Source organism: Hylobates moloch, unplaced genomic scaffold, assembly GCF_009828535.3.
Source record: "Hylobates moloch isolate HMO894 unplaced genomic scaffold, HMol_V3 SCAFFOLD_3, whole genome shotgun sequence".
Lineage (NCBI taxonomy): Eukaryota > Metazoa > Chordata > Mammalia > Primates > Hylobatidae > Hylobates > Hylobates moloch.
In genome coordinates this window covers 41,818,976-41,837,894 of record NW_026652278.1, presented here as the reverse complement: position 1 = coordinate 41,837,894, position 18,919 = coordinate 41,818,976, and the positions used below count along the sequence as shown (strand labels likewise).

Genomic DNA, 18,919 nt, shown 5'->3' with positions numbered 1-18,919 from the left:
CCGCGTAGCTGGGACTACAGGCGCCCGCCATCACGCCCGGCTAATTTTTTGTATTTTTAGTAGAGACGGGGTTTCACCATGTTAGCCAGGATGGTCTCGATCTCCTGACCTTGTGATCCGCCCGCCTCGGCCTCCCAAAGTGCTGGGATTACAGGCTTGAGCCACTGCGCCCGGCCCCAGTTCAGCCACTTCTGTAAGTGTTTATTAGCATTGACATGTTGGTAGTAGTCCTGTTCTTCAGACCATAGCTTTGAACCAGAATAGTGCTCTTCATCTCCAGAGACAAACTTCCATGCACTAACCCAGCTGTAAAGGATTTGGCCCCTACATGGGGAAACAGCAGTGTTGGAGATATTGTTGTAGAGATTAAAGGAGAGAGTTGTGCTACAAATACACCAAAGGAATTAGAAAATTCTGTTTAAAATTCCATTTTAAAAGCTTTTATAAGAGTAAAGATACAAAAATAGATATGATTATCTTGATCATTGACATTTGGAAAATATCACAAATTCATTGCTGAGGTAAACAATCTGTTATGGGACAGAATATACATTCAATAGGTGGTAAACTGTGGATTTCTCATTCTAGAGTGATTTAAAATTACCTGAGGCTATGCAAGTTTCTGTCATAATTCTTCCTCATATTTACAAAGAAGAAAGAGATTAAATGTTGAAAGGACTGCGTAGTTAGTAAAGAAAGTAATTTGAAGAAGAAAATGTGTTACAAACTCATTAAGAATAGGAGATAAGAGAAAGATTTTCTGAAATATTTCCACAAAACCCCTTATAACTTGTCAGGTCAAAAAGTAGTAGTCTAAATGCAATGTAGTATGTGTACTGGTTTTGATCCTAGAACAAAAAAAGACATGAGTGGGGAAAACTAGTGAAAAAATGACATCTATAATTTAGTTAATAAGTTTTGACAAATGTGCTATGGTTATATAAAATGGTAACATTAGGGGAAAGTGGGTGAAGGGTGCAGAGGAACTCTGTACTTTCAGCCTTTCTAAATATCTAAATTATCACACTATGAAATGTTTTTAAAATCGATAGTAAGCAGCCGGGTGCAGTGGCTCACACCTGTAATCCCAGCACTTTGGGAGGCTGAGGCGGGCGGATCACCTGAGGTCAGGAATTCAAGACCAGCCTGACCAACATGGAGAAACCCCGTCTCTACTAATAATACAAAATTAGCCAGTCGTGGTAGCGAATGCCTGTAATCTCAGCTACTCGGGAGGCTAAGGCAGGAGAATCGCTTGAACCCAGGAGGTGGAGGTCGTGGTGAGCCAAGATCACCCAGCCTAGCCTTGGCAACAAGAGTGAAACTCTGTCTCAAAAAAAAAAGTAAATAAATAAAAATAAAGTTTAAAAAAAAAAATTGGTAGTAAGCATCAGAAAAATTAGGTGGTTATTTTTGGTTTTGATATTCATTGTTTATTGACAATTTATTTTTCTACCTTCAAATTTTGTTTCATAGGTCTTAACCCTTATTTAACTTTGAACACTTCTGGTAGTGGAACAATTCTTATAGATCTGTCTCCTGATGATAAAGAGTTTCAGTCTGTGGAGGAAGAGGTATGTTCATATAACTTCAATAGTAGGTTCGCCTTATATATTTAGTTCACTTTGTATCCTCTTGTTTCTTTTTCTTCCTTTAGTTTGCATTATATAATTTTCACCTATAAATTCTGTTTTCAAGCTGATTATCTAATAACTGTCTCTAGAAAATATTACCCATGAATTTATAAGACTCATATTCTTTGTTTTTATGTTTGTTTTTGTTTTTGTTTTTAGTAGAGAGGGTTTTCGCCATGTTGCCCAGGCTGGTCTTGAACTCCTGAGCTCAGGCCACCTGCCGTGGCCTCCCAAAGTGGGGCACCATGCCCAGCCCTCATATTCTTTGAATAACAAAAATATTAAAACCTGTTTTGTATTCTCAAAAGTAGAATCAGATGAGTCAAGAACCATGTTCCCCAAATCAGAAAATACACAAATGCTAATGCACATATATTTCAAACCATTTTTCTGACAGATGCAAAGTACAGTTCGAGAGCACAGAGATGGAGGTCATGCAGGTGGAATCTTCAACAGATACAATATTCTCAAGGTAATAAATTAGTGAAGGTAAAGTTTTCTGAGACCATAGCTTTCAAAGCCTGAACCCATAAGTAACTTTTATAAGAATCTAATCTAGCCTGTTAAGTCCTTGACTTGGCATCAGAGACTATTTTGGGAAAGAAAGATACCCTTAGAAGGTTAATATTCTCCAAATCCCTGTGCTATTTTTAATAAAGGATAATAATTCAATTCTTGTTGAACATATTCAAGTTTATGGGTTATGCTTTATCTTGGGGTAATGCTAAATACTATAGGTTCAATACTTTATTTAAAGTACTGTTAAAGTACTCTATTGTAACAGCTGAATTTTTTTTGTGGCGGATACCATCTTTATAGTCATACAATGCTTATTTTTTTATCCTGATTGACTACAGGTTTCTGAAAGTCCCTAAATATATTATCTTTTTATAAATTTTAATAGTACTCTCTTCATCTTTTCCAAAAAAATATATTTTAAATTGTTTTGAGTCATTTAGTGGCTGCTGTCTTACTGATTTCAGTTATTCTTCTTAGGAACTTTTTCAACATTATGTTTTTCATGAACTATAGTAATCAAAACTGCACACCATACTTGATGCATAATGAATTCGTATTAACTACATTGATGCAGTATATTCCTAATAATTGTAAAAATAAGACAGAATTAAAATGTGACAAATGCCTTTCTAATACACAAATGCTAAACTCTGAACAGTGTCAAATCTTTGAGCCGTATTGTATTACTGTTTCATAACATACTATGAGTATAATATGTAATCAGACAAATACAGCCTACTACAGGTACATTTCAGTCAAGTCCACTTTGTCTACAAGCATTAACAAAATGTGTGGAGTTTTGTTAGGAGTGAGAGGAGGAGAGAGATTGTGTGTTTGATTTCTAAAGTAGTTGGATTTGAGAAAGATACCTTCCCCTAATAAAGGTATTTTCATGCATTGTTTAATAAAAATTTTTTCAGTGATGAAACAGGGTTTTTTTTTGTTGTTGTTGTTGTTGTTCCATTTTAATGCATAAATGAGATCTATTTGTGACAGTTATGGTCCTTGATTACATCTGTGGCAATATTTTGCATTATTTGAGCCAAGAGTAAAACCATCAGCTTCCAGGTGTGCTCTAGGAACCAGCAGGGGGGCTGTAGCACCTTTAAACACAGCTAAGAAACAACAGTAGTATTGTGAATTTTGTTCCTAGAAATACTCCTAATGAGACTGATATCCACGTTAAAATCTTTTGCAGATAAAAATTTTCTGAATTAGAAGGTCGAGGGAGTAATTGTGTGTGTGTTGATGGGTGGGGGATGCTATTTCAAATATTCTTAATTTAAAACAGATTAATATGGAGCTCTGAGACAAATACATTGGGGGAAAAAGGATACTCTTCTCTTTCTAGTACTTTATACAGAAAAAATTCGGCATGTCTGATTTGGAGGTGTTTTTGTAATAGTTTTAAGTTAATAGTTGAAGTTTTGTAATAGTTTAAGTTAATAGTTTAAGTTAAGTTAATTTAAGAATGTAAGTGTTTTAATAAATTAACAGTATTCCTGACCTTCACATATGGCCTTTTTCTCTTTGAATTTTTTTAATCTCTAAAATGTAGCTATACTTCCAACTTTATGGTTGGGATGAAGTATTTTTAGTTGATTAAAATAACACATTTTATATTTCAGAGAAAAGTTTTGCCTACCTTCTAGCTAAATGTATGGCCCATGTTTGATTTAGATGAAGAAATCAGTAAGTAATTCCTAAAGATTTGATTTTTCTGGTTTATTTTTTATAGATTCAGAAGGTTTGTAACAAGAAACTATGGGAAAGATATACTCACCGGAGAAAAGAAGTTTCTGAAGAAAACCACAACCATGCCAATGAACGAATGCTATTTCATGGTAAGGTTCCTCCCCACCGACTCTACCACTGTCTTCCACGTTAGGATAGTTTTTTTTTGTTCAGATATGAAATAATAATAAGCCTATATATTCTTTATGTCATTATTTTAAAATAAACCTAGTATTTCTGTAGCTTTCACATTTATATTTTCAACTTCTTTTGAATTTGTGTATTTTATAATGGATTGTTTTTAAATAAGATTACCACAATAAAAAATAGAAATGAGAGTGTTGACTATCTTTTCCTTTTTTCTTTAAATAGTAAATTTTGCTTATGGTCACTCTAAGAAATTTTGTGTTTTACTTTTAACTAGTTGATTGAATTAAAAATAAGACCTGGGAATCACCTCAGAAGAAGGTGTACATCCTATTCTGATTTTGATTCTAAGTATCAAACCGACACAATTTGAAAAGAGCCATTGTTATTGAACCTGTAGAGGTTTCTGATGACTGTAGAATTGAAACCATAGAATTGAATTGAAAGCACAATTACTTATTCTTCTTGGAATTTTCTACTTTTTTTGTATTATAAGCCGGCAGGTGTTGATTAGTCTTTCAAATTTTAGCAGAGTTAAACATATTAATGTAGTATTTATGAGGCCTTCAAGTACATTACCCATAGTAGTTCCAGTCTGTTTCTTCATTTGTCCTTGATTGCAGAAAAATTTTAGAGACCTGTAAAGTTCTCTAAAACACAGTAAATTTCATAATACCCTGGGAGAATGTCTGTAACAGAATGGATTCATGTGCAGAATCTAAACATGTTGCACTCCTTATTCCAGAATCCTAAATAATTATCATGATAATCTCTTGACACAGGGCATATTTATCTGTTAACGTGATGGTTATAATGTGGTTTTTCTAATTTGTAATATAAATAATTTTGGTTTTCCTAAGTTAATTCAAAAAATGATTCTATTCATCTGTATTTCTGTAAAGTAGAATTCAGTATATTTTCCTGTCTGTCTGTGGAAAGGGAACATGATCTTGATAAATGAATTAGCTGTGGTTTTTTGACTTTTTCCGTCCCCTACCCTACTCCACTCCCAAGGAAAGAGGAGAGAGAAGTCAACGTGCAGGGGGTGAGGGAAAGCACCACATTTGCAGATAGAATCTTGTATCACAACTGATGAAAGGCAGAAGTGGAAGGATAGAAGAGAAGAGGTATAAGAAAGAGAATGTGAAAGTTGGGCCGGGTGCGGTGGCTCACACCTGTAATCCCAGCACTTTGGGAGGCCAAGGTGAGTGGATCACCTGAGATCAGGAGTCTGACCAATATGTTGAAACCCCGTCTCTACTAAAACTACAAAACTAGGCAGGTGTGGTGGTGTGCACCTATAGTCCCAGCTACCCAGGAGGCTGAGACAGGAGAATTGCTTGAACCCAGGAGGCAGAGGTTGCAGTGAGCCAAGATCATGCCACTGCACTCCAGCCTGGGCCACAGAGCGAGACTACATCTCAAAAAAATTTTTAAAAAAAGAATGTGAAAGTCTACTTGGGCCACTTGATATCTTCAAAAAAGCACACAGGCATAGGCATCATTCTAAGACCTAATTACATTTAGCTTTGCTATCTAAAGTGAATTATGAGCCTCTTGGTTTTAGATTTTTATGGATTTGCAGTCTGGCATTTAGTAACTCTTACATTGATATTTCAAGTAATCTGTTTTTCTAGTTCAATCTGTGTCCTTATTTTAGCACATGAACCAGCACTCTATTAGAAACATCAGTTGATGTTAGCAGTTCTTTATTCTAAAATAGCTGGCTGACAGTTAACTTGTTACCCTTTTTCGTTTTGGCTTTATTATGGTGGGGCTGTATATTTTAAGAATTCAATTTCTAAAAAACTAGTTTTTTACTTTTCTAAAATAAATTTTAAATTATTGTTACCCATCTATATGTGTTTCAGGGTCTCCTTTTGTGAATGCAATTATCCACAAAGGCTTTGATGAAAGGCATGCATACATAGGTGGTATGTTTGGAGCTGGCATTTATTTTGCTGAAAACTCTTCCAAAAGCAATCAATATGTATATGGAATTGGAGGAGGTACTGGGTGTCCAGTTCACAAAGACAGATCTTGTTACATTTGCCACAGGTAAGAGATCACTTGTTCTCATTTATTTTGGTGGTAATCAGATAAGAACTAGTTACATTTTTGAGGGCAAAGCATTATGTTGGACAGCCTTAGGAATGCAAGCTAGGCATGTTTTAGATTGCTTTTGGCCCTCTCACCAATTATAATAATAGCTAATATTTATTAAATGATCCGTATGGGCCAATTATAATTTAAGCACTTGACCTGTTTGACTAATTTAATCATTAGAATATCTGGTGCCTTAAAGCATACTGAGTAGAAAGTAACATTAGGCATGAAAGAGGCTTTATTGTAGCCCTTGAGTATTGTAGGACTCTGTGGACTCTTTAAAAAATCTAGTATTCAAATGCTAAAATGGCATTATTTGTCAAATTTAATTATTTGATGGCAGTGCCTGAGCCTCTTTTCCACTGTGATACGATCCTAATTCTCAATTTGCAATATTACTATAAGAACTTAAAATTAAAACATTGATCCTTTTTGAAAGGAAATAATAATCAAATAACTACTTTGCACTTTTTTTTCCACTTTTAATTACCTGTTCTAACTCACTTGTTAAAAATCATTTAAGTAACTTGTCCCTAACTTATAAAATCCTTATAGGCAAAAAGTAATGCCATTTGAAAAATCTAGTAAGATTAATTCCTGAGATTTATTCGACAGGGCACTGCTTATTGAATATATAGATCAGTAGTTTATCAAGCATTAGCGTGCATTAGAATCACCTAGATGGCTTGTTTAAATCACAGATTCTTAGGCTCCACCTCCTCAGTTGCTGATTTAGTAGATCTGGGGTGGGACTCTAGAATTTGAGTTTCTACCAAGTTCCCAGATGTGACGCTGTATTTCTGACCACTGATCTATAAAAAACCCCTAGAGCAGTACTTTGCACTTTGGAAGCACATGGGAATCACCCAGGGAATATTAAAAAACTATTAATGCCTGTGTCCCATCCTCACAGAATCTCTTTTAATTGGACTGGGGCATGATCTGGATATTAGAATTTTTAAAAGCTTCCTAGTTGATTTCAAAGGGCTTCCAAGCTGAAGAATTGCAGTCATGGAGGGAAACAGATTCTTTCTTTGTGTTTGTTTTGTTCTTACTGTTATCCCTCTAAATTTAGGCCTGCAGAGGTAGTACACAGTAGGCCCTCCTATGTATGACATCCCACTCCTATTTTAGATCATAAATTGGAGTGGTTAGGAGGCATGTAATTTCCTGTAAATTGAACACTGCTGTTTTTATTTGTCATATATGGTGTGAAGGCTAAATAGTTTTGATTATTAGTAATAAGCAACATTCTAATACCTCCCTCTTCTTTGGAAGATAGAACCATCAACTGGTCTACCGAAATCTCTTGTTATCTTCTAAAAAGAAACAATGACTTTAATACTAAAAGGTTGTTTGAAACTAAGAAAGGCCAGTCACGTGCCTGAGAGGAGTGAGAGGGTAATCTACTGAAACTGGTGGTGAGGGGAGACCACCAGTTTACTTCCTATCTAAGGAAGTAACATTTCAGCTGAAGTCTGAAAATTGAGTGGGTATCAGCCAGTGGAAGAATGGTAAAATAGATACCATTCCAATGGTGGAGAAAATTCTATGGATGGGGACCATTAATAAAGGAAGTTTGGCTTTTGTGAAGAAAAGAAAACCAATGTGCTTGGGGCATAATGAACATAAAATGAGATTCAAGAAATTGGAGCCATTGTACAGAATTTGGATTTTCTCCCAAGTACAGTGACAGCCTCTAAAAGGTTTTAAGCAGAAAAGTGACTTGATCTAATTTTTGTTTGTTTTAATTACTTGGATGGGAAAAGTTTGGGCAGGAATTAGAGAAGAAACAGGAAGACTGGTTTAGAAAGCCATTGTATGATAGTCCAGGTGAATATTTCAGTAATTTGACTTAATAGCGACAGTAGAATTAAGAAAAGTAAATGGATTTCAAATATATTTTGAAGGTAAAATCAACTGGACTTAATTAGATATGTGTCCAACTTTGCAAGCCACTTAATGGAAGTCTGCTAAACCTTCTCCTTCCCACTTGGCCAGTGACTTTTGTTTTTTGCTGAGATACAAACAAGGTGGTAGAGTCTGCATCTCTATAAGGTTATTACATTTTTCAGATTTTATAGTTAAAATAAGGACTAACTAAATTGACAAATTATTTCATTAATAAGAGTAGTAGAAGACATTCTTAAAAAGTTCTTTTAGGGGTGAAATGATAAAAACAATTATAAGTATTTATGTATAAATAAATTTTTAAAACTTACACCGTGTCCACACATTGTCATATTTATGTATCAAATTTGACTTCAGGGTGATCTTTTCCTTTTCATTTTATAGGCAGCTGCTCTTTTGCCGGGTAACCTTGGGAAAGTCTTTCCTGCAGTTCAGTGCAATGAAAATGGCACATTCTCCTCCAGGTCATCACTCAGTCACTGGTAGGCCCAGTGTAAATGGCCTAGCATTAGCTGAATATGTTATTTACAGAGGAGAACAGGTAATGTTTTATTTGTTCGTCTTCAAAAATGATAGAGAGGCATACTTTAACTTTTTACTAATCTCTTGAATTGACAAGACATATTGCCTTAACTGGATTTTTAAAAAATTTTATTTGGAGATAATTTCAGATTTGGAAAGTTACGGAAATAATAAAGAGAATTCTCTTATATAACCTTTACCTAGATTTCCTAAATGTTAATATTTTGTTCTCTTTTTTTCTCATCATTCTCTCCTTGCTTCCCTGTGTGTGTACATACTTTTTTGTGAACTGTTTGAGAGTAAGTTGCAGGGCATGTCCCTTTACCATTAACTATTTCAATTGTAAATTTCCTAAAAACAATAAGACTTTATTCAAATTTTGCCAATCGTTTCGGATTTTTCTTAGCTCTTACAAATAATTGAAATCTTGTATTTAACAGCCTGTCCGTAGCAAAGTATATAATTGTGTTTTGCTGTCAGTGAGAGCCAAAAGTAGTTCTAGAGCAGTGTTGTGAATTGGGGGTAGGTATCGGAATCACCTCAGTTACTAAAATCAGACATGATTTTAGTCTTATCTGATACTTATGAACTTAGTACTCAGCCTAGACTTGCTGATTGAAAATCTAAAGAACTGTAGTCAGGGTAAAGATGTCTTGAGAAAATGTCCCTAGATGATTCTGATCTACAACAGTAATTTAGAACCTCCTCCCTAAGATTAGGAATACTTACGGAAAGTCTATTTATCTTTCAAGAAAATTTTTGTACCGTTATTTGAATTTATCTTTCTCTTCCAGGCTTATCCTGAGTATTTAATTACTTACCAGATTATGAGGCCTGAAGGTATGGTCGATGGATAAATAGTTATTTTAAGAAGCTAATTCCACTGAACCTAAAATCATCAAAGCAGCAGTGGCCTCTACAAATTACTCCTTTGCTGAAAAAAATAATCTTGCCCACAGGCCTGTGGTAAAAGGATGAAAATGTGAACGAAGTTTAACATTCTGACTTGATAAAGCTTTAATAATGTACAGTGTTTTCTAAATATTTCCTGTTTTTTCAGCACTTTAACAGATGCCATTCCAGGTTAAACTGGGTTGTCTGTACTAAATTATAAACAGAGTTAACTTGAACCTTTTATATGTTATGCATTGATTCTAACAAACTGTAATGCCCTCAACAGAACTCATTTTACTAATACAATACTGTGTTCTTTAAAACACAGCATTTACACTGAATACAATTTCATTTGTAAAACTGTAAATAAGAGCTTTTGTACTAGCCCAATATTTATTTACATTGCTTTGTAATATAAATCTGTTTTAGAACTGCAGCGGTTTACAAAATTTTTTCATATGTATTGTTCATCTGTACTTCATCTTACATCGTCATGATTGAGTGATCTTTACATTTGATTCCAGAGGCTATGTTGAGTTGTTAGTTGGGAAAGATTGAGTTATCAGATTTCATTTGCCGATGGGAGCCTTTATCTGTCATTAGAAATCTTTCTCATTTAAGAACTTATGAATATGGTGAAGATTTAATTTGTGATACCTTTGTATGTATAAGACACATTCCAAAGAGCTCTAACTATGATAGATCCTGATTACTAAAGAAGCTTCTTTACTGGCCTCAATTTCTAGCTTTCATGTTGGAAAATTTTCTAAAGTCATTCTGTGAAAATTAGGGCAAAGTGCTCCTGTTTTTTAGAGAAACTAAATCTTGCTGTTGAACAATTACTGTGTTCTTTTCATGGAACGTAAGTAGGATGTTACATTTCCAGGGTGGGAAGGGTAATCCTAAATCATTTCCCAGTCTATTTTAATTACCTTAAATCTAAAGGGAAAAAAAAAATCACAAACAGGACTGGGTAGTTTTTTATCCTAAGTATATTTTTTCCTGTTCTTTTTACTTGGTTTTATTGCTGTGTTTATAGCCAATCTATACATCATGGGTAAACTTAACCCAGAACTATAAAATGTAGTTGTCTCAGTCCCCTCCAGGCCTCCTGAATGGGCAAGTGCAGTGAAACAGGTGCTTCTTGCTCCTGGGTTTTCTCTCCATGATGTTATGCCCAGTTGGAAATATGCTCTCAATTTGTGCACTATATGGTGACCAGGCCTGTGTTCAGTTTGGCAGCTGTAGAAGGAAATGCTGTCCCATAAAATGCCATTCCTATTTTCTAATGTAACACTCTTTTCCAGGAAGCATGCTTAAGCATCTTGTTAGAGACATACATCCATTGTGGCTTGGCAGTCTCTTTTGTTTGTTGACTTGAGCTCCCTTCAAAGTCGAGGAAAAATCTTTACTCACTTATTGAGGACATTCCCCATCACTGTCTGTACCAGTTCACCTTTATTTTACGTTTTATTCAGCCTGTAAATTAACTGGCCCTTTGCAGTAACTTGTACATAAAGTGCTAGAAAATCATGTTCCTTGTCCTGAGTAAGAGTTAATCAGAGTAAATACATTTCTGGAGTTGTTTCTGTGATGTAAATTATGATCATTATTTAAGAAGTCAAATCCTGATCTTGAAGTGCTTTTTATACAGTTCACTAATAATTACAAATATCCTAAAGTCATTTCTTGGAACACAAGTGGAGTATGCCAAATTTTATATGAATTTTTCAGATTATCTAAGCTTCCAGGTTTTATAATTAGAAGATAATGAGAGAATTAATGGGGTTTATATTTACATTCTCTCTCAACTATGTAGCCCATATTACTCACCCTATGAGTGAATCTGGAATTGCTTTTCATGTGAAATCATTGTGGTCTATGAGTTTACAATACTGCAAACTGTGTTATTTTATCTAATCCATTGCTTAATGAGTGTTTTTCCATGAATGAATATACCGTGGTTCATATGTTAGCATGGCAGTATTTTCAGATAGCTTTTTGTTTGTTGGGAAGTTGGGGTTTTGGGGGGAGGGGGAGTATTAGTACATTGCATGAAATAGCTTACTTTATAATGATGGAATTGGTTTTTCTTTTGTCTTGTGATTTTTTTTTTGAAGTGAAATTTAACTTTTTGTGCAAGTAGTACTATTATACCCATCTTCAGTGTCTTACTTGTACTGTATCACATTCCATACCCTCATTTAATTCTTAATAAAACTGTTCACTTGTTTTTCTGGGTAGCATGGTAATTACTGGAATAGTATAAATGTGTTGAATGGTCTTTGAGAAAATGAATTAAGATTACAATAAACCACAATTGCAGGGAAACAATGTAGTTCTGAGTCTAATAGTGACAAAGAATGCAGTTTGAAGTTTGAAATATTGAATATTGTAGCTGTACTTGCTCATTAAAATGAAAGTAGCTGTGAGATGCTTTCAACATTTAGTCTATTCAGCACAACTTTGGTAAACCTTTAAGCTCATTCCTGGGAAATTAATCTTCTTAACTTATAAAAAGGAATATATTTTTATTTCTGTGTCGTATGAAAACATTCTTAATAAGTTTCCAAATCTCAAAGTTAGTGGTATTTATTGCTATTAAAAGAAAGTGTAATCGCATATGTATATTAGACTTCAGTATGTTAAGTTTCCTTGTGTGTAATCAATTCCCTGATTTCCATAATAAGAGAATGATGGTGCGAATAATTCTTAAGTCTTTTGGCTTTGAAATACATTTCAGCAGCTGTGTTCCTATTTCATTTAGAGTAATATGGAAGTATTTGCTGCTATTTCAAGTATGCATGCCAGTCTCAGGTGTTTATTGTGATCCAGTTGTTTGCAGGTTGATGAGGCAAGAAAGCATGCAGATTTCCCAGAGCTCCTACAGTCTACTCCTGACTGTGCCTTTACCTGCTGTCCTATTACAGGACTAGAGTGACAAAGGAAGCAAGTAGTGGTGGTACTCATTTGTCACCAGGAGAACTGTCAGACTTCTATAAAATTAAATTGTAATATGCCTTTCCCTGTCTCCTGTGTCTCCACACCTCCTACCCTTTTGTGCTGACTAGTTTAGACAGGCTATGACCTAAAATAACTTAATTACTGCTCTTCACATAAAGCCATTATTATTAGAAGTGTTGTCTCCACCTTGTCACCCACCCACAGCTGTCATTTCCATAACACAAATATATACAGAGCCCCTCAAAGCAGTATGCCCATATACTATAAAGCAGCACTATACAAAGGTGTGATCTGCAGATAGGATTGGTCTGCAAACTGATATTGTTACCAGCCCATGGAGATATGAATACAAAAAGTAAGGGTAAACTTTTAAAAACTTTTAGAGCAAGACATTGTTGTAATTTTTTTTTCTAATTTTTAATTGAAATATTGGCCTGCAGTGGATTGGAAACTTAGAAAGAAACTGATAATTCACAGATAATTTGAAAGGTTTCACATCTGCTTTGTATACCAGTAGACTTAGCACCTAGCATATCTGGCACATAGTGTTCCTCAGTAAATTTTTTGTTGGGTGAATAAATAGTGATTAAGTGATTAGGCTATAAGGTCAGATGTATATGGATTTTAATTTTTATTCTACCCCTCACCATCTGTGTGATCTTGAACAAATTATGTAACCTTTTAAGATTTTTGTAACACTTTATAAGGTTGTTGAGAGTAATAAATGATTTTCTATCTGTGCTACTAAGCATTGTACTTGCCAATAATTGGTTACTATAATTAATATTATTTCCCTGAATACTCCAGAATTAGTGGCTTGAGTTTTCCCACTTGTCACGGAAACATAGAGCATAGAATTTTAAAACTGCAAGATATATTACCCACTAATTCTTTTATTCTAATGAAATCTTAAGAAGCTCAAAATGTAAAGTATATAAATCCCTAACCCACAGGAATCTCAGTTTAAAAATTACTGATATGAGTGCACAGACAGACGTACCCATAATCCAGTCTGCATCATATTTGTCTAGAAAAAAGCCTCACTCAGATGAACTCATCAAAAATCCAAAACAGTGTATTGTAAGCACAAATCAGTAGAGACAATCTTGGAGGATTAGCACCTCCCACAAACGAAGTAGTAAAGTAAATATTGTTTAAAATGATTGGGTTGAGGGTGGGAATAAAAGAAATCATTAAAACCATTAAGATGACGCTGTGAAGGCAAAGTCTTTGAAAAAGTAAGTCTTTAGAACTAAATATATATAATTAGAAATTAAAAACTCAGATTAAACTACAGACTGGGCATATCTGAAGATAGAATTGGGGAACTAGAAGATACAGTGGAAAACACACAGATCGTAGCACAGAGGAAGATACGGGAAATATCAGAGAGCTAGGAGACGGAATAGAATGAGGAGACACAAAGAATAGGGGAGGGAAGAGACTTGAAAAATACCCAAGAATTCATAGAGAATATGAATTTAAAGAAGCAGCCGCTTAAGAAACACCTAGGAGGATGAATAAAAGCAAGTCTGCTACTAGGCATAGTGAAACTGCAGAGCATCAAAAGACAAGAAAAAAATAGAAAAGACAAAGGGTTAATATACTGACGGCAGATCAGTGGCAGCAATAGAAGCCAGAAGACAAAATAACTTACAAGTGCTGAGGAAACTACTGTTAGCCTAGAATTCTATACACAGATAAACTAGTACTTTAAAAAGAGGATGAAAAATGCATCCGCTCTTTTGCTGAGAGATCTAGTAGATTGTTCTTTAGCAAAGAAAGCAGTTGAATCCAAAAGAGGAGCAGGATGCAAGAAGCATAGTGCACAAAGAAATCAGCAAACATGTCAGTAAAAAGGCTGAAATAATATTAACTGATAAGGAATAATATTCAAGACCAGTGTGTATGATTTGCTAGTATTTGTATACGTAGGAAAAAGTGCAACATGCATTTGCTTGTTTATGAATAAAATTCCTTCAGGATACACGTGAACTATTGGGAGGAAACCTCAGTGCAACTGGGATCAGATGTGAAAGAGACTAAACTGTATATCCTTTTATTCCTTTCGAATTTTATAACAGGACTATTTAAAGCACTATAATAAGCATTGTCTGCAATAGTCAAGTAATAGATTTGAGATTTTTAAAACAAGGTGGAATGAAAGTACTAGTTGACAATAGTATGGGAAATAGAAGCTTTAAGATGCTGATGAAATTTAGACTCTAAGTCAAGTGTGCATATTAAATTTTCAAAGATAATCACTAAAAGAGTAGAAATCGAAGTGTAAAGATGGGAGAAAGGTAATAAAAATGAACCAGTCGAATAAAAATAAGAATAGCAGGTGACTCGTGCACTTTTTTTCCCCAAAAATGTCAAAGAATCAGGTGAACAGGAAATATCTGTAAAAGGTTAAGAGTATCCTGGACGCACCTGAAGAAGAAAAATAAAGCAGGAGAACCAGAGATGAAGAATAGTATTAATGCTGTTGTAACTGAGATAGTGTGATATTGATATAGGTGTAGAGTCTTTGACCAGTTGAAGAGAGTTTATAAGGGCTTTTTATATGCCAGAGTAGCATTATAGATCCTGAGGAAAGGAGGAACTATTCAATAAATTGTAATGGGACAGCTGGTAATCCACATGCAAAAATACATATCTGGATATATACACAAAAATAAATTTCACATAGATTTCATATAGGACTTATATGTGAATAGCAAAATATTTTAAAAGTTTAAAAGAAAATATAAGAAACTGAGATAAGGAAGAACTTTTTAGTTTTTATTTTTTATTATTTTTACTTTTATTTTTTTTGAGTCGAAGTCTCGCTCTGTCGCCCAGGCTGGAGTGCAGTGACGTGATCTCAGCTCACTGCAGGCTCCACCTTCTGGGTTCACCCCATTCAAGGAAGAACTTTTTAAGTGAGCTTCAAACAACACTGACCCTAAAAGAAAAGGTTGGTAAATTTGACTGTATTAAGTTTAAAAGCATCTGTTTATCCAAAGGCCACTAAGAAGAAAGTAAAGAGACAAGTCATAAAGTGTGAGAAAATATTTGAAACACACAAAGGGCAAATAATTTATATTCAGGATATACTGAAAACTACAAGAAAAAAATGAAAAACGCAGGGGGTGGGGCGCGTGTGAACAAGCGTTTCTCAAAATGGGAAACTCAAACATCAAAAAATGCTCAGCCTCATTAGTAATCAAGGAAATTCAAATTAGGTACCATAAGGTACCATTTTATACCTGCCAGAATTGACAAAAGTAAAAAACTTAGCAATGCAAGTGTTGGGATCTGGATCCCATACATTGCTGTTGGTGTGAGTGCTTTTGAAATCCATTTGGCATTACTGGTAAAATGAGAAATTCCTCTGACATCTAGGTATAGAGAGAAACCCTTGCTCAGCGGCTCCAGGAGTCATATGAAGGAGCACAACACTGATCACAATGTTTATGTAATGACTGTCTTCTCTTTCCACTCTTCACAGTTCTCCAGCCTCCTTTTTGCCCCAGAAATCTAATCTTGATGGGCTACATGGACAGATTCCCTGTTCTCTGGCTTTTCTTTGGGTTTAACCCAAGGGGAGTATCAGCCGGATGTTGGAGGGTGATTAGGAAGAGTGAAATTCAAACATGTATTTCCCAGCTCTCATCCTGATCAGTCTCAGGACAACCTTGGCACTATTGACGTTTTGGGAAGATAATTACTTGTTGGGGCTATTCTGTGCATTGTCGGATGTTTAGTGGCATCTCTGATCTCTAATCACTAGAAGCAAATAGTACAGCTGCCCCTTGTGACAACCAAAAGTATCCCAGACATTGCCAAATGTCCCCTGGAGGACAAAATCGCCCTGGGTGAGAATCACTGGGTTAGCTATCCCCTTCACTAAAGGTCACCCCTCCTTACAGAGTGGCCTTCCTTCTTACACAACTTTGGAGGTAGAAGCAGTAAATGTAAAAACTAGCGATTTAAGGGAATAAAATAGGTAAGGTAACCAAGAAAAATCAGAAATCTACAATATAAAAAAGTTCCAATAGAGAAGTAACCACAAATACAAAGAAAAATGTTTAAAAATTTTGAAGGCCAGTTTGCTCAACTCCATACAAATAAATTTGGGAACCGAGATAACACCTAAAGTAATATTCTAGTAAAACATAAATGACTAAAACTAACCCAAGAAAAGGGAGCAAGTCTAAACAAACCAGATGCCAAAAAAGAAAGAATTCTGTCAAAGAGCTATCCCCAAACAATTCCCAGGCCCAGGAAGTTTCATGGTAGATTCTTACAAAACATTAAGAAATAGATAACTCCAATGTTATTTAAACTGTTCTAAGAGTGTAGACAGTTTCCAATTTTTTAATAAATACACATAGAATTAATATCAAACTTCAACAAGGTGATAGAAAAAGGAGTGGATATTAATGCACAAAATGTTAAATAATTGCAAGCAAAATCTAGCACAACATTAATACCAGTAGGAATATAGATAAACTGCAAATGGATATGAGTGAACTTTGAGGTGATGGAAATGTTAAAGCTGTTTTTTAAAACTAGTACATAATGAATGACCAGTTGGACTTTATACCAAAAGTGCAAGGCTGGTTCACCACTAGAAAATAATATAGGCCAGGCACAGTGGCTCACGCCTGTAATCCCAGCACTTTGGGAGGCTGAGGTGGGTGGACCACAAGGTTAGGAGTTCAAGACCAGCCTGGCCAACATGGTGAAACCCCATCTCTACTAAAAATTTAAAAAAAAAAAATTAGCCAGGCATGGTGGCGCATGCCTGTAATCCCAGCTACTTGGGAGGCTGAGGCAGGAGAATCACTTGAACTCAGGTGGTGGAGGTTGCAGTGAGCCAAGATTGCACCATCGCACTCCAATCTGGGTGACAGAGTGAGACTTCGTCTCAAAAAAAAAAAAGAAAATAATATAATTCACCTTATCAGTAGCTGACAGGGCAAAAATTAGACAATCCCCCTGAATTCTGAAAGGCATTTGATAAACACATCTAAATTTGATATATATATATATGTGTGTGTGTGTGTTTATATATATATGTGTGTGTGTATATATAGTGTGTGTGTACTATATATATAGTGTGTGTGTACTATATATATAGTGTGTGTGTACTATATATATAGTGTGTGTGTGTATACAAGAATATATATATACACACACACACAAAAAATAGATACTTCCAGATGTAATATTTATACAGTTGCTCCTTGATTTACCATGGGGCTACGTGCAAATAATCCATTGTGAATCGAAAATATTGTATGTCAAACATGCATTTAATTCTAGTGATATGATAGTTCATCTTAGAATTTTTTGACTTAACAATGGCACAAAAGCATTATTCAATGGAAATCATAATGGGTTAGGATTAATGATTTAGTAGAAATCTTAATCCCATTGTAAGTGGTAAGGAGCTTTTTGACTTATAATAGGGTTACATCCCAATAAACCCATCAGTAAAGAAGAAAAATTGTTAAGTCTAAACATTGTAAGTCAGGAACAAACTTTACCATGCAACACACCTAGACAAGGAGCATTTTGTTTTGATTCACCATTCGTGTGAGCTCTTTGGTGTTTTCTTGGCCTTGTACCAATTGGACCTTTGTGCTGCTGGAAAAGACAGATGTCTGCCTGTTGCCTCCTTCCCCTAACACTCCCAGTGGTTCTGCCGGAGTGCCCAGAATGTCCGCTTTTTAAGCAGTTCTTTGGGTTCAGGTGGTGATGACATGCACAGATGTCATCTAGAGGGGCTCATTAAACCTTCCGTTAACTGTCCTAAGAAGGTGGAGCGCCTATCAGGCAAACTTGAATGGAGAAAAACCTTGGCGTGAGAAGACAAAGATGTGGGAATTGCTTGGGAGACTCAGGTTCTGGTCTTGCTTCTACCAGTTGGGTGAATTGAACAAGTTGCTCAACTTTTCTGGGCATCACTACCCTCTTCTGAAATCCAAGGGAGTATAGCTGACCCAAGTCCTTATTCCTAACAAAATCTTATGCTGAAAACCAATGTGTAAAATAGGTGAAGGCTGAAAAGAATAGGAGAGCTGTGAGGAGCCCAGTGACAGATTCCAGGAATCCACCAGGACTTAGCAAGTCAGATTTTGCAGAGCACATGAGGCTTCATTTCAATTTCCACCTTCTTGAATTGTCTTTCTTCTCCCCATATCATAGTTCAAGAGAGGAAATGCAAATAAAAATTGCAAGCCCCAAAATTATACACATCATAGAAACAGATATGACCTCTACAAGTTCTTCCAACTCTCAGTCTGTGAGTTTATGAGAATCCCAGGCTGAAGTTAAATTATTTTCTAGCTAGATGATAACAAATTTAAAAGAATGATTACAATACAAAAAATTAGCCAGGCATGGTGGTGGGCGCTGTAGTCCCAGCTACCAGGAGGCTGAGGCAGGAGAATAGCATGAACCCGGGAGGCGGAGCTTGCAGTGAGCCGAGATCGTGC

At 35.4% G+C, this 18,919-nt stretch overlaps 1 protein-coding gene across 5 annotated transcripts in view; it reads left to right on the top strand.

Moving 5' to 3' along the window:
* TNKS2 (tankyrase 2) overlaps positions 1–12,993 on the top strand; it is a 65,786-nt gene extending 52,793 nt beyond the window's left edge. For 3 of the 5 annotated variants that reach the window (XM_032136906.2, XM_032136891.2, XM_058436211.1), the window contains 5 exons: positions 1,477–1,574; positions 2,032–2,106; positions 3,892–3,997; positions 5,906–6,092; positions 8,436–11,174. In XM_032136906.2, coding sequence (XP_031992797.1) covers positions 1,477–1,574; positions 2,032–2,106; positions 3,892–3,997; positions 5,906–6,092; positions 8,436–8,661 — 692 coding nt within the window. In that variant the 3' untranslated portion in view covers positions 8,662–11,174. Of the gene's footprint in view, positions 1–1,476; positions 1,575–2,031; positions 2,107–3,891; positions 3,998–5,905; positions 6,093–8,435 lie in introns of all 5 variants that reach the window. The other 2 variants (XM_032136912.2, XM_032136898.2) reach the window with 2 other exon arrangements.
* Positions 12,994–18,919: the final 5,926 nt, after the last annotated feature.